Raw genomic sequence first — 20339 nt, 5'->3', positions numbered from 1 at the left:
TTCAAAGGTGCCTACAGGAATTAGGTGTCACTCTGAATTAGGTGCCTAATTCCCATTTAGAATCTTGATTAAAGTCACTTTTGGGTGAGCAACTACATTGCCTCCAACTTTCTATCCCATTTGCTAATGATGGCAAACCCCCAAACATCCAGGCCTAGGAAATAAATGATCCCAACATGCCCAAGTAGCTCTCTCTTACCCCAGAACTGTAAATATTTTCTTTAGTTACTAAAATTAAATGTTCCATCATGAATAAAATCTGCCTAAGGCCATGCTCTTTCTGATGTTCAGAATGACCTAAGTAGTTTGACATACAAACAAGTAGCCTTTTTATTGTCATTAGTCCACATCCTGATGTGTTTTCTCCCCAGCTGGTGTGACAAACTAACCTGGTAACAGACATATTAATGGAAATTAATCTCTGAATAATTAATAGAAAGTTTGTATTGTTCTCCTCCTGCTTTCCTAACCTCTCACTCCCCTTCCAAGTGTGTGTGGGGGGGAGGGTGCAGCTAATTGTCAGTCGAGCAGCCAATGAACTGGCACCAGGACACAGGCGGAAAAGCATCTCATTTGTATATTGAGGCATTCTCCATGATTTCTCTCACTGGTCTTTTTTCGTTTCCATCTGCAGCAGTTGCCTGGCAGGGTAATTGCACAGAAAGCTAAGACCTCCCTGACTGGACCAGGGCTAAGGAAGGCCGGTTTGTTTTGGCCTTTCTACACAACACCTCGTCGCCGCTTGATGGCTCTGCAGTCATCAGTGTGAGGGTAGTTGTAGTGTGTCTCAGTCAGGAGCTCTGTGCCCAGTGGGCCCCATCGCACAAATCGTTATCATAGTCTGCACTAACTGATGCCATGTTAGCAAGTGCTGCAGAGAGGGCGAGGAATGACAGGACTGTGGAGATAGATGGGGTCCCTCCAGGGCGGCTGAGACCCATCAGCAGTGTGGTGCATGGGAAGCCTACATGGTTGATCTCTGGGCTCTACCTGTTTTGTGGCTAAACTGAGGAATTTGTTCTCCAGGAAAAAATTACCCTAAACCAGAACCGTTCTTTCTTAAGTCCACCACAAGCCTCAAGGGAGGGCAGGTGGAGGCTGATAAAATGGGATCCAGATCTAAATCGCACTTGCGTTGGACATTGCTTCAAGATGGGCTTGAATTGCTACGTCTGGACCCAGCCTTCCTCAAAGTTGAGGGGGCTTTTGAGCTAGTTCTGGTTCGGAGCCATCTCTAGTTCTGCAAAACCCATTTCATCTCTGCCACCCTAGCAATCCTTGCCTAACTCCTGAGGTGGGTGGGTCCAGAGCACCAGTTCCAGGGATTTCCTGGAAGCCTGTGTTTAGACAGGTGTCTTCTCGGCAGTTCCACTTCGGTGGCTCCATCAACAGGCGCTGTTCTGCCTTCAAGGCATTTCCTTGGTACTGTGTAGATAACGTTAAATAGAATCCTTTATACCTTTCCCCTCTCTCTCTAATTCATCCATCTGGCACTTGGATCTCCCTGGGGCAGAGAGAGTGGGAGTGTATAACTGAGGCGATAAAAGGCTGTTGTATTTATTGCTTCCTGAAAACAGAAGGTATTACTGCTGACATCCTTCGCCTATACCCACTGTCTGTGGGAAGCTGTTCTACTGAATGGAACTTTTTCCAGACTTGTCAGCAACTTAAAAAGTCAACAGAGTTCCCTGCAATCAATGCTGAGTTTCTAGCCAGCCCCATTCTCACCCTGCCACTGTGTGCTGTGTTCTGTTGGCAAAACTCCTCTCAGCCCAGTGTAGTGCTGGCCAGGGTGAAATGTTAATAGCCTCACATGCATCCTTGTTGGAGCACTCTGCATTGGCTATTCTTGGGGTGTTAGCAGAGGGGCGTTAGCTGCAGGATTTTACACTCAGCTGCAGTGCTCTTCCCGCTGTCTGTGGGCTGGCAGTGTGTCCGGGGGATGGCGAGGTTCCTGCCGTATCGGAGATACTGCGGTGATCAAATCTCCCATTCATCTTGGATTAATAAAAAAAGATAGACTTGCTTCATATGAATAATAGTGCTGAGGGAAACGTGCCAGTCTGATGGGACTACAGACCAAAATCCTTTCTCTATGAAGCAATATGACACACCTATATAGTGCCTTCTGTTGAAAGATCTCAAAACACTCGCAAACATTAATGAACTGAGCCTCCTCGTTCTACCAGGACACGTACAAAACTGGAGGCAGAGCTGGGTCAGTGGGACAAGTTCCCAGACGTGTGGTTTGCCACAGGTACATCCTGCCTGCAGGTGCAGCATGGGCCACCCAGGGCAAACGTTCCCCAGCATCTCCTTACCATGGCCGCTCATCCCTGACTTGGAGGGACAACCTCCTTGGAAGTGAGATTCTTTGGCCCTGGACCTAGCTGCTGAGAGGCCCAACGAGAGGGACGACTATCGGTATCTGTATGTGAGGTGGTGGTCTCTCGACTAGGAGGAATCTGACCTCATCAAACTCCCTTGCCAGTGGTTTTTGTCTTGGTACATCAGCCCATATGGCCTGTGTTATGCAGGAGGTCAGACTAGATGGTCACAGTGGTCCCTTCTGGCCTTAAGCCACGTGATTTTATTATTTCTATTATGGTACCACCCAGAGGCTCCATTTGCATAGGGCAGCCCCTGCCCCAAAGAGGCTGCAGTTTAAATAGCTGAGAAGGGGAGACCAGTGAAATGAGCTGTTCAAGATCACACAGGGAGTCTCTTGTGGAGCCAGGAGCTGAGCCCAGGTCTTCTCAGTTCCAGCCCTGTGCCTTAACCATGAGCTCATCTTTCTGCTCAGGATGGGACAGAAACACCCACCCCACGCCCTGATGAACAACTCCGCCTGTTGCTGTTTGTGATGGGCTCTAAGGGGTTAATAGAGCCCTAGGGAGACTGTGCAGGAGGCAGCCAATCACAGAAGGGCTGAGAGGAGCAGCCAATCAAGGCCTGGTAGGCCCATATAAGAAGAGCTGCATGGCAGAGCAGCGCCAGTTACTCCCTGGAGCTCAAGGAGGGAGGACTGACTGCCTTGCAGGAGGAAGCACCTTGGACAGAGCAGTGCTGGGCAGGACCAAGGGAGTGAGAGTTCCTGGCTGCCTGCTAAGACTGGCATGCTGAAGCCCTGAGATAAGGGCGGAGAAGGTCCTGGGGCTGCGGGGAAGGGGCCCAGAGAAGTAGACAGAGAGGTTGGAGTGGACACAGAACATGGCTGCCAGCTACAGGGTCCCTGGGCCAAGACCCAGAGTAGTGGGCGGGCCCGGGTCCCCTTTCACCCCCACTCACCTCTGAGGAAGTAGCTGGACCGTCGGACTGTGGTACAATCCCCTGGAACATGGACCATGGCACAGCCAGAGGGCTGTGTCCTGAAGAGGATGCCGCGGTCCTTGGAGTGACGTCGGTCCTGGAGCAGAAGTGATGGCAGCAAGACATCACCAGAAGAGGGCTCACGGGCAAACAGAGCTAATTCCCAGGACAGCCAGCAGGAGGCGCCGCAGTGGTGAGTGAACCCCGTCACACTGCTGCTCAGCAATGAGCTCTGCGCCCTTTGTAAAGCTCTACAAAGTGTGAATGCAGAGTTCAGGGTGACAACCAGCGTCCTAGCAGCCCACTAGACAGGTGCAACATCCTGAACCATCTCGGCCTATAAAATTATTCCAGTGTCTGCTCCCTCCAAGACCAAACAACGCTGAAAACTGGGCCAAGCCAATGAATAATTCACTTCTCGCCTGGTTCACTAGACTTGTTAAAGAATCTTAAATACATGGAATAATTTCTAATAATCCACCTGGGATAACCGCTGAGCTGCTTATTGGCTTCTTCCCTTGCTCTCTTCTCTGTATGGTGGCTGCTCCTCTCTTGGGGGCTAGGTGGTGGTGGGTCACTGTTAAATATTTATCCACTGTTAGCGCTGCTTCAGTCTCCCTTTCATCTACATTCTAAATGAACGTGGCCTCATGAAGGGGTTCTCCAGTCCTTTTGTATTGCAGACCTCCATGTGAGAGAGAAACCCACCTCCCATCTCCAAACCCACCACACTGGTTTCAGCCAGACACCTGAAGGGGTCAGAAAGGGATTTCCCCCAATATATTCTAAATGCTCCTTCCTCTGGAGCATTAGGGATGGCCATGGCTGGAGAAGGGCCATTGGATGTGGGAGGCAGGGCAGGGCTCTGGGGCGGCTCTGAGCATTCTGTCTCTCTCTCTGGTGCTTGGCTGGCTTGTTCTCTCTCATGTGCTCAGGGTCTAACTGATTGCTGTGTGGGGTCGGGAAAGAATTTTTCCCCGGGGTCAAATTGGCAGTGGAGGTTTTCGCCTCCCTCTGCAGCATGTGTGTGCGGGCCGCTTGCCAGGATTATCTGGGTGTATCGCACTGAATCATTTCCCTGCCATTGCTGAGTGCAATTTGATTCCTCTTGTTCTGTGCCAGTGGCACATAATCTAGTCTTCTGTGGGGCGTAATACATGGGTCTCATTTTGGCTGTTGGGTTAGTGCACAGGTGCTGGGTGGTGGTCATGGCCAGGAGGTCAGACTAGATGCTCTGGTGTTCCCTTCTTGCCTTAAACTCTGACACTGCTTAGGTCTCAAAATATCCAGTTCTGTCAACCACTGGGGAGGGACTGCACTCTGAGAATGGCGAGTCTAGCTGTTTCCTGGCTTCTGCGTCCAAGCTCTGCAACGTACTTGCTGAGCGGTCTTGGGCAAACTGCTTCCTTGTGCTCTGCCTCCATTTCTCTAAAATGGGGATCGTGGAATTCTCTGTTGCATTACAGACAATGTGAAGGTTAATCTATGTAAACCAGTTTTCAGACCCTGCTGTTAGTTCAAAGTAGGGGTGTGTGTGTGTGTGATTTCCAGACTTGTAAAGCTGAGAATCCATTCATTCATTCTCGGACTGAGGGTACCCATGTATCCACACAGACCTGTACCCATGCGTGGCGATGGCTAGTTATGGGTAGGGAGATATTGTGTGCCCAGTTTTTTGGGAGGGAGGGTTTATGCCAAAAGGGGTCTCTCACTTTATCCCCCATGCTCAAAATCTGCCTTTAGACAGCTACCAGTCAAATGAAGGCCTCCTCAGCTGCGGGCCAGATTTTCACAGCTGTAGAACCGTGAATGCACCTGCAGAATGGGCTACTTGTCAGTTGCTTTACTCGGGGCACATGTACGTTTGCAGTAGAATCTGATCCCCCTCCCGCTTCCATTCACCCAGGAGCTGCAGCTGCTTCTTGGGATGCTGCCCTGCCGTGGATCCTGACACTAATGAAGACGAGTGAGAGGCAAGGCTTCCCCGTAATGAAAAGGAACTCTCTGAATGCCAGCCACGCAGCTCCAGAGCAGCGCTTACTGGCCCTGACTCCCCTGCCCAGTAGGGGAGAGATTATTAGCCCAGGTGTGGTATTAATTAGTTGCTAGGCTGGCTTAACAAATGAGCATGGCTCTCTTTCCACTGAGGGTGTTGCTCTGTTGGAAGCAGGGGCAGTCACTTGCCCCAAATTGCATCCAGAGGGGTGAGGCTGATAATTTTCAGCTTCCCTACCAATGAGTTCAGGCAGCAAGTGCCTCAAAAATCTATCTAATCCTGCTGCTTGGCTGTCAGGGGCTGGGTGGACTCTGCGTTCCCGATTTGATCCATGTGACATTCCCTGCCCTTGATGCAGTCCATCCCTGCCATCAATAACGATCAGCATCAGACTCCCCTGCCCTCCCCCTCAGCTCCTGTTGGCTTGGTTTCCCGTCAAAGCATTATTAATATCCCTGGGTTCCCCTCTGCACCTTGCTCTCCTTTGATGGTAACTGGGAGCAAGCCGGATTTATAATCTTGTTAAAGCCTGTGATTATACGGCTCAATGCCGTGCATGGGTCTCTCTCCCTGGCTTCACTGGGGGTGTCAAACCCAGGGCTTGCGCAGAATTGCCTCCTTTATCCATAATCCTAGGAAGAGGTGTGATCTCTTCACCTTGCAAACACTAACGAGCTAGATCTGGCCACACCATGCCTGTGAGGTAGGGAGGTTTCACCCTCAGTTTAGATAGATAAGGAAACGGAGGCACAGAAAGGGTAAGTGACTTGCCCAAGATCGCATCATGAGCCTGTGTCAGGGCAGGGAAAGAGAACCCTGCAGTCCTGACTCCCAGGCCTGTGTGTTAATCTAGTCCAGCACTGGCATTAGCAGCTCTGCTCATCAATGTATAGACCTGGAAGCCCAGCCCCAAACCTGTTTCTTTTCTCCGCTCATCTCATCTAGACCACGTCGCTGGGCTTTCTGCCTCTCCTCTTCCTGGGTTGGCTTGGAAGGTTGTCTCTCGGCCAAGCAGAAGCACATTCAGAGGCTGATGCTCATGAGCCTCTGTCTCTGCTCCAGACTTGATCTCACGCGGGATTTCAAAAGGACCCTGCGCTTCCCCTGGGGAAAGTGGTTTTACTTTCAAGCTCACTGTTTTCCACCCAGCCTCTCTGGGGACAGATGCCGAGGAGGGTCCAAGCAACAATAAATTAAAGTGATCACACTCTCTACTCTGGGGATGTGTCTCCAAAGTGTTTAAAAGGTTAAGAATCATCCACAGATGTTCCAATAAATGTCTCAGAAACTGTTATAGAGTCCAGGAGTGTGCTTATAACCACGGCTTACAGCCATCTGTAATACCTTCTACTGCTGCGCTTATAACCACCTGTAGGATGAACTACTCATGCCCGCAACATTATAGAACACCTCTTCATCATTAACCCTTTATATGCTATAAACGTGCCGATAACAGAAAGTATGAGTAACGGGGTGCAGTTGAGGACAAAGCAGATGTATTTAGGTTTTGTTTTTTTTCTCCTCACCGGGCAAATCCGCTTATCAGCTTGTGGAATGCTTTCCCCAGGGCAGAGCTAGAAACCTGGTTGAGCTGCACAAGCACTGGAGCATTTGCTGTAAGGACCAATCCCCTCTAGTCCCACCAGCAGACAGACAATGACCTGATCCTGAAGTTCTTGACCAGCAGTGGCCTGTAGAGCAGAGGTCAACAAAACAGTTGCTGGCAGTTTGCATCGAACCTGCTGACCACATAGGGCTGGCTGGCTCCTCCTGGCTTCAGCTGCTGAATTGCACTGAACAGCAGCTAAAAATATCACATCCTTTCCTGATGCTACTCTTCAATGGCAGCCGTTGCAAGTAGCTACATCAGAGCTGTCAGGCAATTGTGAATGGGAGAGGAGGCAGGATGGCAGGATCCTGAATGGGAGGGGAGGCCAATCTGGAGGCACACACTCTTCCTTTTAAGGTACAGTTCTCCAAAAGTTAGAGAGCTCCTGACTTAATGAACCCAGCAATGAAGTGCGACTTATGTTTCCCTTCCCATCCTTTATCTATCTTGTCTATTTGGTGTGTGAGCTCTTTGGGGATTGGGTATGTACAGCGCCCGGCACTGGGGCTGGTGAGCTCAACTAGGGCCTCTAGTCTTTAACCCGTGATTGGAGGACTGCAGTAACTCAGCCAGAGGTTAGGGGTCTGTTTCAGGAGTGGATGAAGTTCTGTGGCTTGCGATGGGCAGGAGATCAGACTAGATGATCACGATGGTCCCTTCTGACCTTTAAAGTCTATGAATCTACTGTACTACAGATAAAAACAGTGGAGTTGTGCATTTGTGTGGTGTTGATTGGTTATGCAAGTCAGATCATATCTCACAACAGGAGGGATCTGTGTAGTTAGATACATGATGGATGGCTGCAAAAGGCACTTACAATGGCCTGTTAGATGGATAAATTTGCTGGCCCCAGGAGCAATTCCTCATATTAATTGCTCTAACCTTGGTCCCGGTATTGCCACCTTGACATCCAATCCAAGATGAGAGGGTGAGTGTGTGAGGGAGCTGAGACCACTACAGCAGCCCCTCTTGGTGTGCTGTGTAACTTCAGGAGCAGATGAGCATGGTCATTTCCAGCTAGGATTTAATACTTAGCAGGGCATATCGGGTCCAGATGTGCTCCTGAGAAGATGAGTGACTCCTCCAGGCGGCAGGCCATGGGTGTGGATTGGTATCACTCTGTGACGGGTCGGATCACGGAAACCCCCTTGGGAACTGCCAAGTGATGTGCCAAGACTACTTCTGCCCCTGCTTTCCCTGCCAGCTCGGGGCCCCAGCACCCTGTCTTGCTGAGCCAGACACTCCCGTCTGCTCCAACACAGACCCAGGGTCTGAATTACTTGCCCCAAAGCTGCAGATTTAACTGAAAGCAGCTTACAGAAGTGTGCTTGTCTTTAACACTCAGATGCCCAACTCCCAATGGGGTCTAAACCCAAATAAATCCGTTTTACCCTGTATAAAGCTTATACAGGGTAAACTCATAAATTGTTCGCCCTCTATAACACTGATAGAGAGACATGCACAGCTGTTTGCTCCCCCCCCCCAGGTATTAACACATACTCTGGGTTAATTAATAAGTAAAAAGTGATTTTATTAAATACAGAAAGTCAGATTTAAGTGGTTCCAAGTAGTAACAGACAGAACAAAGTGAATTACCAAGCAAAATAAAATAAAACACGCAAATCTAAGCCTAATACAGTAATACAACTGAGTACAGATTAAATCTCACCCTGAAAGATGTTTCAATAAGTCTCTTTCACAGACTGGACGCCTTCCTAGTCTGGGCACAATCCTTTCCCCTGGTACAGCCCTCGTTTCAGCTCAGGTGGTAGCTAGGGGATTCCTCATGATGGCTGCCTGCCTTTGTTCTGTTCCACCCACTTATATATCTTTTGCATAAGGCGGGAATCCTTTGTCTCTCTGGGTTCCCTCCCTTCCCCCCCCCCAATGGAAAAGCACCAGGTTAAAGATGGATTCCAGTTCAGGTGACATGATCACATGTCACTGCAAGACTTCATCGCCCACTTGCCAGCACACACATATACAGGAAGACTTACAGGTAAAACACACCCATCTGCAGTCAATTGTCCTGGTTAATGGGAGTTATCAAGATTCCAGACCACTCTTAATGGCCCACACTTTGCATAATTACAACAGGCCCTCAGTTATATTTAATATTTCTAGTTTCAGATACAAGAGTGGTACATTTCTACAAATAGGATAATCACACTCAGTAGATTATAAGCTTTGTAATGATACCTTACAAGAGACCTTTTGCATGAAGCATATTCCAGTTATATTAGCATATTTTCATAAAATCATATAAAGTGCAATGTCACACACTCCACCTCCAGCATCAGCAATAGCAGAGGCTGGTTATGGCAGCAGAGTCCTTTAACTTATTCCAGCACAGAAGCAAAAGCAAAGGCTGGCTTTTTATGCCTTTGCAGCTGTGCCTGTATTAACCGATGGGGGGTTTCCCTTGTTGCTTGGATGAAACCCTCCCTGCTCCTGTCATCGTGCACTGACTCCATCTGTAAAAGATGCTGTCTCCTGAAACAATCCCTGCTCCTGGGACAAGAAAGGAACAGCATTGCAGGAGGACTCTACCAAAACAAGGCACTCCACTCCACGCACTTCTCGCTCTGGACAGAGGATGAGAGAACAAATGTGTGACAGGTGTGTGGCCATGTTACTGAAAGCACTACTGGAAGGCGCTCGTGCGCCAGTGTAAAAACTTAGAATAGACTAGAACTCTGAATGGATGGAATTTCCTGTTTCCTTGTTCACTGTGTGGCTCCGGAGGCAGGTTGTGCATAGCTGGCTCTGTACGTATGCCCTAACTTCGACTTATCCCTCTGAACTCCCAGCAGTTATTTTGTGATTTTTTTTTTCCCCATGTGGTTAGTGGTGTCTGCCTAGCCCTGCTGCATCTGTCTGGGATGCTGTCTGCTCCCGAACGATACACAGGGCAGGGTCTTGGATAGTGAGTCGATAAGAGACGTCTAAGGAGAAACTTTGCACCCCAGGAAGTGGTGTTGGTGATTCCGTAGATGATGCTCTTCTTTCTGAGTCCATACTTCTCTGTGTCCCAGTCATGATGCTGAGAGAACTATCGTTCATTGTGAAATGGCTGCACGCTTCTTTTAAAAGACTAGACTATTGATCATTGTGTCCTAGCCAAATTTGTATTTGGTATTTACATTTTGCTTACCAAAAAAGTCTCTCTTGTAGCTTCAGTTGGACAGGGTATTCTTCTCTTTCTGCCCTGAAGGGAAGTGTTGTAGTCTGCTGTTAAATGGTGGATATGTTCTGCTCCAGAGGTGGATGCATTTCAGTAGTGAGTGAGGTCATCATGGTGCAGATGATATATACAAGGCCTGGTTGTAGGCCTCTAATTTAAGGCATCCAGTTCCTTATTTTGGGTGTTCATATTGGTACTTTAGCTGTGAAAATACTGATGTGAGCACCCAGATGTGAAACGGGATGTGCTAATTAAGATACCGATTTTTCTAGAACCTGATTCCCACTGCTCCACCACCCTGCAAAGCCCCATGGGATCCTTGGCAGTCATAGCCATTACTCAGTGGTCTTAAGACATGGAACATGTTAGGGCTAGCGTCTGAAGTGGTGTGATCATAGGGGCAGAAATAAGGTTGCACTAACCATAGTTCTGCATGCTTTCTAGACATAGTGGAATGTTGTGACTGCAGCTGTTTAAAATGTTACATATCATCAATTGTCCTTGTTTTTCTTGTGGATTCCCTTGGCCATGGATAGTTCTGCAGTGGTGTGTGTGTTTGTGTTTAGAATTCCTTATCTGAACTGTCATTAACCTTCTCTTTGATTTGCCTTTGCAGTTTGCTGGTAGGTGGAATGGGGCAGTCATGAATGGTGATGCCCTTTGCCAAGAGTCTTCCTCCCAGCTTCCTGACTGGAGGGAATTCTGTGAGCTCCACGCCCAGGCTGCTGCGGTGGATTTTGCTCAGAAGTTCTGCCAGTTCCTGAAGGAGAACCCCCATTACGATACCCCGGGGGCTGAAACCTCCTTCTCCCATCACTTTGCTGCCAATTTCTTGGACATCTTCAGCTTGGAGGTCAGCAGGGTGTTTGTGTCCGACTCCCCAACCAAGTACAACATAGTGCCCTTTGTGGGACTACAGAACTGCCACATGCCTTACGGCCGAGACATCCTCCAAAGGAAAGAGGAGACCTCCACAGAATCCCTGGACAGCATGGACAACCCCGTGAACTCCAGCCGATATCTGAGCCAGTCCCAGCAGGCTCAGGCCCATAAAGTTTCTTCCTACGGCCACTCTCGGAGTTCAGAGGACGTCTCTGTCCATGCTACTTCCAAGCCGAAATTCAAGAAAGGTTTCTCCTTGAGGAATATGAGCCTGTGCGTGGTGGATGGCATGAAGGAGATGTGGCACAGGAAGTCCTCTCCGGAGCCAGGCGTGGAGGCCACGCAGGGTGGCAGGAGGTCAGAGAGAGAGCACTGTCCCTCTGCGAACAAGGAACACAACGACACAAGGGAGAGATGGACTCACAAGCTACGGCTGTCAAAAGTCCAATCTTCTAAGGTGGAACTGGTGGATATTCAGAGGGAGGGCACCCTCCGCTACATGGTGGCGGATGACACGAACTGTGTGGGTAGCTCTCAGTGGCAGAAGTGTCGGCTGATGCTCAGGAAGGCTGTGAAGATGGAGGGGGAGAGGTTCCTGCTGGAGTTTTATGTGCCTCCAAAGGTAGGTCTTGTAGGTTCTTCATGGTTGAGCTTCCTATCTATATTGACTTGCTTGGCCGCAGGCTGCAGAGTTTATAGATGTGACGCTCCTCACCCCGAGAGGCCATAGATCCCGGCTGACACGTCTTCGAGCTGCGCTTCATCAGAGCTCCAGACAGCCGTGGCAGTTTTACAGCTCTCTGATGGGCTGGTGTGCTGCTGCCCGGTGATGGGTGTTGCTCTTCTATTGTTTCAGATGGTCTATTTTAATCCTCCACCTCCTGGTCTTAATCCACTCTACGGGTATAAAGCATAATTCAGTGGTTTTGCTTATTTTGTCTGTGCCAAGCTCTCCACCAAGTTTCTGCCAAACAATGTTACTGTCTGCTCAGACTTCCTGATGCCCAGCGCTCCTAGTTCATTATCTATCTTACAGGTCTTTGAGCTGGATTTGAATAGGGATTGGAGGGGCTTTTTTTACCACCACCAGTGTGCCTCACCTCAGAACTAGAAGATCCACCTCCTAGGGGTGAAAGAGGAATTTAGTATCCCCAAGCATAGAACTGGAAGGGACCTTGAGAGGTCATCTAGTCCAGTCCCTGGCACTCAAGGCAGGACTAAGTATTATTTAGACCGTCCCTGGACCCTGACAGGTGTTTGTCCAACCTGCTCTTAAAAATCTCCAATGATGGAGATTCCACAACCTCCCTAGGCAATTTATTCCAGTGCTTAACCACCCTGACAGTTAGGAAGTTTTTCCTAATGTCAATCCATTCAGTCGCTGACCTCTCGGTTAAGACTGAAAGCAAAGGGGCCAATGGAGGCAGGCACAACTACTCCTTTTCCAAAAGTGTTCCTGTGCACTGTTAAACAGTGTTTCATCCCAGCACTGGCCACATTCAGAGGTGGATGAAGTGGTTCTTGTGTATAGCTTGTGGAGCAGTGGGTAAGTCTGTAAAGTGCTGTTGCATCCTGTGGGTGAATGGAGCTAAAGAAATGTAAGGGGATTATCATCTTTCAGCCTGAATCTCTCTCTGGCATTTAGGCTTGCTGCTATGCAGACACCCCCCCCCTCCAATAACATTTCAATGAGAGAGAGAAGAAAGACTTCAGTGTCTCTGCCAGGAGCATTCTAGCCCATATAGTAAATATTGTTCCTGTTTCCTCTTTCGTAGCACACCTTCCCAAATGATCTTCTCAGTTACTTACCTTCCTGAACATGTATTTATTTATCTATTTCTTCCCTGCACTTTTTCCTTCCATAAGGTCTTAAAGAAAGCTTCAGAAAAAGAGGAGCCAGCTACTGTAGATTCATTATGCAATTTAATATCTACCTATTTACCATCCCTCTTTACGTCCCTCTTTACCATCAAGTATCTGAGCATCTCACAAACATGTGGCAGAGAATTATTATCCCAACTTTAGAGTTGGGGACACGGAGAGACTGAATGATCCCCCCCCATTATGGAATGGACCCATATGGTCCTCATCATTACAGTACCTGGGTCCCTCACTGTCTTTAATGTGTGTACCCTCACAGCACCCCTGTAAGGCAGGGAAGTGCAATTATCCTCCCTTGTACAGATGAGAAACTGAGGCATGGGAGAGGCTAAGTGACCTGCCCAGGGTCACACAAGGAGACCATGGAAGATCAGGGAATTGACCCTGGGTCTCTCAAGTCTCAGGCTAGTGCCACGGCTGCTGGACCATCCTTCCTGCTGAGATTAAAAAAAATCATACACTGTTCTTACCCGTGGAGACACACTCATTTTACTTGGGATGCACATTGCACTTTTTCTCTTCAAAGCTCTGTAGAAACATTAACTAATGCTTCCAAGTTGATACCTTTTGCAGATGAGGTAGTTAGTTATTACTAATTAAATTTTAGGTTATGAAATGTAGATAATTTACTTTTGTGCCATTTATGTTGTTGATGTTTTTTTGTATTTCATTCATCTTCCACAGTGGAACTGAAGTAATCACGTTCACAAGTCATTTCACAGTTTGGGCCTCCTACGCTAAGTCCCTGATCCAAAGCCTGTCAAAGTCAGTGGGAATCTCCCATTGATCTGAAATGGACTGCAAATCAGGTCCTTACTCTTGTACTTGGGCTTACACCTTGGCAGAGGAATGTTTACATGAGAGAGAGAGAGTGTGTGTGTGTGTGTGTGTGTGTGTGTGTGTGTGTGTGTGTGTGTGTGTGTGTAATATACACCCTTTAGGAAGATATTTGAGTCAAATACAAACTGTTCCTCACAGTGTATTAACCTGAAATTGAGCTGGAGGAAAAACACTCATGTACGTAACAGATCAGAACGCATGAAAAATCCATTAGGGTGAAACCATTTATAGTGTCTGAATTCTGGGTGTCATCAAACAAGTGAAATATCTGGTTTCCATTCACTGACTTCTAACCTTTCTAATGTCCCCTAGAGAACTGGAGACCGAATTAGAGGGTTTGTTGTTTATTTATTTAATTAATTTTAACTGCATTTAAACCCCCCCCCCCCCGCCAGCTCCCTTCCCCCTGCCCCAGAGTCTCTTTCCGCACTAGCAGTTAGGGCATGAAAGATGCACAGCTGGCACTGGCCCAGCTGGGAGCCCTGCCTGTGAGTCTATGCGCAGATTGATACGGCCATAGGTTTAGCTGGAGCAGTAACTGCTGTTAAACAATATTACAACTGGTAATAGGTATTTTTTCAGGTTTGTTTTTATCTCCCTTTTGAAAGAATCAGTGTTAAAAGGACCTCCTTTTAAGTGCTTTTTAGGAAAACAGTCTTGTCTTTTATTGTTATCATTACAACCTCCTGAAATCTTTCGCTTAAATATCTTTCCCTAGCGATAGCTATCTTCCTCATTTGGCAAATGTTCCTGTATTTCCACTCCCAACTCACCCTTTGAGAGGCGCTCATGCATTAACCTCGCTTTCTTGTACAGTTGTGGGAAGAGAATTTAAAATTTTGCTCCTGAGCGTGCACAAGAGCACACTACTTTGTTTTTGTGTGGGTCCTACAAAAATAGGGGCTAATTGGGTTTTCATTTGAAAAAGAAAAACCCCTCTCTAGTGGATGTTGTACTTTCTAACAATATTTTAATATATTTTCCCAAAGCAACAGTGATTGAAAACATGAAGGGAAATTAAATGTGGTGCTTGAAGTACCTGGCAGCAGCCCATCTTATCCTTTGGTGTTATACTAGCAGTTTGCAGGGCCGGCTCCAGGCTCCAGCACGCCAAGCGCATGCTTGGGGCGGCATGCCGCGGGGGGCGCTCTGCTGGTTGCCGGGAGGGCGGCAGGCGGCTCCGGTGGACCTCCCGCAGGGACGCCTGCGGGAGGTCCACCGGAGCCGCGGGACCGGCGAGCGGCAGAGCGCCCCCCGCGGTGTGCCGCCGTGCTTGGGGCGGCAAAATTGCTAGAGCCGGCCCTGGCAGTTTGGATGGTATTCAAAGTACAAAAACCTCCCTTGCCTGCCCCCAATTATTTCTGTGATGAGTCTCTGAGCAAGCCCTAAAACCACCGCCCAAGCACAGGGCCTGATCCTGCAAGCGCTTAAGCAGGGAGGATCTTTACTTACCTGGTGAGTCCCATTGACTTCTGTGGGACTACTCACATGTGCCAGTGTTTTGCAGGGCTGGGAACTCGGTGAAGACTCCCTCTGTTGGTTCTTTTGGGTGCCGTTCCTGAGAAGAGTCAGAGCAAGTCTCTTCTTCCTTCTACCCCTCAGAGCTGCTGTCATATTTTCTTCCCTTTAAACAGCTGCTTCCTCTTTTCTGATCCGCCTCTGGTTAAAAATTAAAAAACCAGCCCAGCAGCTTCTGCAAATTCATTGCTTCAGACCAAGCATTAGAGGAACCACTGAGCTTTGTACCATCCTTTGTGGGCGCTCAGCACTTCTAAAGATCAGGGTCCTTCGTTCATTTTGAGTCTTGCAGTGAAAGTAACTTGGTCAGAAACTCCCAGGCCCAGCCAAATGAAATCTTAGGGGAAAGGAAAGGCAGCTCTTAGTTCCTGTTTCACAGCAACACTGATTTACAAAATGAGAACGGAACCCTTTATTAATAGTCTGTGGCATTATGCACATCATGACCCTGTTTCTATTATTGAAGGGTCTGGAGGCACTTGGGATAACTTATATGTTTTCTGATGATTATGTTGCCTTCCTATTCCTTCTCTAGATGCTTGCTTTGAATTCAAGTGCACAGCTTCAGGGAGGATTAGCTAGTTAAGAGAAACTCTCGCTTCCAAATCCCTAACTGTGATAATTCTAGGGGGGCCAATTTACTAGAAATCTGGGGATTGTTGCTGAAATGTGCTACTTGACAAGCTTTTACTGATAATCATGTTGCATTTGTATAGCACCTTTTATTCCGAAGAGTCGTATACATTTAGGGCCAATCTTGCAAACATTTGCTACCAGTTATGTTTACTAGTGGTGTACATCCATTGATTTCCAGGGCGTAAGTACTACGCTCAGTAGCAAATGTTTGCACAGGCCCACTCCTGTACCTCTGGGGCACTGGGAGCTTTGAAATAGACTTCAGTGGAAGCAGGACTGAATTGTCTTCAGCATACAGCACTGCGGAAATTCAGCCACCTCTAGGGTGGAGAGCAACAACCAACCATTATACACCTGTGAGGGGAAGGGAAATATTTAGGAGATGGAGGTAACTGAGGCACAGTCAAGTCCCTTGTTCAAGGCCGCACAGCGCATTACTGGGAGAGCTGGGAATAGAACGCAGGAGTCCTGACCGTATTGTCTGCTCCTAACCGTTCTACATGCTCCCTCTCCCTGTTAAAAAGGAGACACCACAAATCTGGAGCTGAGATACACAGCAGCTTATTATTTATCTTGCCCTACAGTGTGCAAAGTGCTTAGCCTGCATCAGGTTGTATGTCTGTTACCAGGGCTGCAGTGGTGCATAGACACCATCCCATTGCCCAAAGAGAGCAGCATTTATGCCTCTGAAATTGCTTGTTCTTGCCTGTTGGGCAAGACAGGAGGGCGAGGACAGGAGGAGAAGGTTCACTTTGAAAGTGTCTTCCAATGCTCAGTAAAGAGCCTTCGTCACGGAGTTCTTTACAGACATAGGAAACCAGGGCCGCCCGGAGGGGGGGTTCAAGTGGGGCAATTTGCCCCGGACCCTGCAGGGGCCCCCCAGAGAATGCCCCAGCCCCGCCTCGGCCTTCCCCCATCCCCCAGCGCCTCAGCGCACCGTGTCCAAGAGCAGCCCTGGACAGAGCTAAAGTGGCCTGGCTCGGGCGGGGCCTGCACTCCGCCCCACTCAGAGCCGTGTGGTAAAGGGGCAGGGCTGCGAGCAGGATGAGTCGGGGATTCTGAGGGGGGCAGGAAGTGGATGGGGGTCGGATAGGGGGCAGGGCCAGGCTGTTTGGGGAGGCACAGCCTTCCCTACCCTAAAGCTCATTCAGCAGTTTGAGGCTTGCAGACAGCTGTTATCTTTTCCATGGGGGAGGGATCACATGAGAAGAGCAATATCCTACACCACCTACCTCCTTCCCAACCCTACCAAGGGAGACCCCCCCTCCCCTGCATTCCCCAAGGCTCCAGAGGGGTTAATTCAGTGGTTCTCAAACTTTTGTACTGGTGACCCCTTTCACATAGCAAACCTCTGAGTGTGACACCCCCTTATAAATTAAAAACACTTTTTTATATATTTAACACTATTATAAATGCTGGAGGCAATGCAGGTTTTGAGGTGGAGGCTGACAGCTCGTGACCCCCAGTTTGAGAACCCCTGGGTTAATTTAATTTTAGCACCGTGTCCATTCAAATGCATGTGCTATTTTGAACATTTCAGTTTTCACAACATAGGCTCATCCCAGATTCTGGAACAAGCTCAAATGCTCAGAATCTTAGCAGCAGATTCCCACTGGTGCTGCTGCCAGTTCACCTGTTCCAGGCAGTACCCTGGGGCTGGAGCCTCTTGTTGGGGTGAATCAGGGTAACTCAGTTGACTGCAGTGGAGCTACGTCAGTTTACAGCAGTGGAGGATCTCGACCCTAGTGCAGATGAGGCTCTGGCACACTGTGTTGAAAAGCTGGAAGCTACCAGAGCTGCATCCCCACTAAAGCTCTTACTGATGCAGCTCAGCTGGTGGCAACCCCAGTGGGAAATTTTTTGTCAAAATTCCCTACAATAGACAAAGCAGATGTGTCTTCACTTACCTATTGAAATGCCTCTCTCTCTTCTAGATAAACTGTCACATCCCCCATCCAGCTGCCCTTTCTTGGCTCTGACTCTCCTTGGCTTTTGTGCATGCTAAATATTTCCTTGATCAGATAGCATTATTTCTTCCCAGCGCATCTTAATAAAGAGAGAGAGAGAGAGATTAAAAAAAAAACCAGAGAGACATTAATGTAGTCGGCAGAGCTGGAATGTCAGCAGGTGCTGAAATAAGCAAGCGGGTTGGCAGTGAAATACGCTAACTCTCCTATCTTCCACCGGGGTGTCTCTTGGCTTAATTAAAAGATCTTGGAGTTATCAGGCACATGAGGGAAATCAATTTTTTTTTTTAATAACTGCACAGACTGGGGAGGGAGCTTGCCTTGCTGTGAGCTGGGCTGTATCGTCCATTGGGAGAACGTCTATTATACAGGCACTGTTCATTCCTTTTATTTCTTCCAGGCTTCCAAACCTAAGGTCAGCATCCCACTCTCAGCCATCATGGAGGTCCGGACGACCATGCCTTTGGAGATGCCGGACAAAGACAACACTTTTGTGCTGAAGGTAAGGCTGCTCGGCTACTAAGGCACCCTGGATGCCTTGAGACTGTACTGAACCCACCAAAGCTCTGGGCTTCTCTTCTCCACTCCCCAGCAGCCAGTGACTGCACAGATCTGCTGCCTGTGCCCTTCCCTCCTGTCACATGGTGAGGTGACTGAGGGAGGAAGGGCACTTTGCGTCCTTGGCGTGTATCCTCTTCCCTGCAGAAGGCTGGCACCAATCAGCTGTGCACCACGCCACTGCCAGCTCTTTGCCTGAAGATCCTCTAGTGCTTAATCCACCCCTGAATGTAGCGTACACGTATAATATTAACATTCAACTGCCCTGTTGCGTTTGTCTTGCTGTTCCTCCTCCACAGCCATCTTTATGGAGTGTGGAAGGGGCAGATGAACTGATAACAGTGCTGGACTATGGAGACTCTTAAGGTATGTCTACACAGCACACTAACCCCTTGCCTGTGGGGCTTGGGTCCACACCTGAGTGTTCATGCTTCATTGTAAACCTGGGTTTACACTGGCTGGATCTGGGTCTCCCAGACGTGCTAACACTTCCATGCTACACCGTGTAGACCTTTTGACTTGGGTCTGTGGCTTGAGCTGCGTCCACACTGCAAAATGGCAGGGCTTGGACCAAAGTCACAGCAGGACTCGAGCTCTGACCCACTCCCTATCCCTCCCTTTCCCTCCCCACTACCAGGATCAGAGGACCTGGGTGCTGAGTGCTTGCTGACCCGAGTCAGGCTGATTTGTGTGTAGACAGAAGCAGGCCTTGGGCTCAAACCTGGGTCAGAGTCCAGGCTTAGTGTGCAGTGTAGACATACCCTTAAACACAGTGGTGCCAAGCAGTCACTAGTGATGTCTGTCCCTGAGGCAAACCCTGCCCCTCTGTGCCAACCCAGGGCTTGGTAGCCTTCTCCAGCACCGCATGGGAGCTAACTGGTGGCATTACTTAGCGAGTGCAGTGAGGTCATGAGGCTTGGTGCACGGGTGTTTTTCAGTGGAAGGTACTCCAGAGAGACAAGGTGGTGATGGTGTTGAATCTCTGTCCCAAGGGCCCAGGCTCCAAATCAGGTCCAAATTCCACTGTTTGGCCGGGGGAGGTCTGGTGTACTGCCAGACTCCTTGGGGCTGTCCTAAAATGACTATAACAATGGCATGTACGTATGATACACTCTCTGGCTTCTAGAGCAAATCTGCTCAGTTTACAAGGAAAATGATGCATTTCCCCTATGCACATCTCCTCACCCTGGGATCTGCCAGTTAAGCTGGGCTCTTTCTGCCTTATCTGAAAGTTCCCAGCCTGCTGTTTTGATCACTGTAACAATAGCTGTTTCTAGCAACAAAGATTCTGTGGCCAGGATCTGGGTAACAATTCTGTTGCTGATGCATGAATCAGAATAGAATCCTGCTTACTGCCTCTGAGCTGTGAGGATTTTGCAGAGCTAAGAGAATTAATATTTTACAGTGAAGCCTGAAGGCTGGAGACTAAATATGCAACCGATCTGTCTGCAGATGGAGACTTGGGAGCCCTGAATTTTACTCCTGGCTCGGGCACTGTGACCTTGGGCAAGTTAATTCCCCTCTGATCAGGGCCGGCTCCAAGGTTTTTGCCACCCCAAGAAGCAAAAAGGAAAAAAAAAAATCATGATCACGATCTGCAGCTCTACTGCTGCTGCTTCAGGCTGTGGCGGCAATTCGGCGGCTGGTCCTTCGCTCCGAGAGGGACTGAGAGACCTGCTGCCGAATTGCCAGTGAAGACCCGGACGTGCTGCCCCTCACTGTTGGCCGCCCCAAGCAGCTGCTTGCTGGGGCCCTGCCTCTGATTTGTTTCCCCTCCCACCTTTTGTCTGCAATCTCTTCGGGGGACTGTCTCTCTCTATGTGTTTGGATGGTGCCTGGAACAATGGGGCCTCTAGACAAACACTAAAAGACTATCTGCTTTGTCCTCTCCCGCTTAGGGGCTGCATTTGGTCTTTGGTTGCCTTCTGGGCACCTCTCCATATAGAGAGATTACAGAAG

At 48.8% G+C, this 20339-nt stretch overlaps 1 protein-coding gene across 3 annotated transcripts in view; it reads left to right on the top strand.

The window, feature by feature from the left end:
- Positions 1-20339, top strand: part of SH2B2 (SH2B adaptor protein 2) — a 69425-nt gene that overhangs the window by 26715 nt on the left and 22371 nt on the right. The window contains exons 1-3 of one of the 3 annotated variants that reach the window (XM_044994178.1): positions 3200-3502; positions 10715-11602; positions 18223-18324. In XM_044994178.1, the coding sequence (XP_044850113.1) occupies positions 10742-11602; positions 18223-18324 (963 nt within the window). In that variant the 5' untranslated portion in view covers positions 3200-3502; positions 10715-10741. Of the gene's footprint in view, positions 1-3199; positions 3503-10714; positions 11603-18222; positions 18325-20339 lie in introns of those variants that run through there. The other 2 variants (XM_044994175.1, XM_044994177.1) reach the window with 2 other exon arrangements.

This window comes from Mauremys mutica, chromosome 19, assembly GCF_020497125.1.
Source record: "Mauremys mutica isolate MM-2020 ecotype Southern chromosome 19, ASM2049712v1, whole genome shotgun sequence".
NCBI lineage: Eukaryota > Metazoa > Chordata > Testudines > Geoemydidae > Mauremys > Mauremys mutica.
The sequence above is the reverse complement of the archived record's forward strand: the minus strand, read 5'-3'. Positions and strand labels throughout refer to the sequence as shown.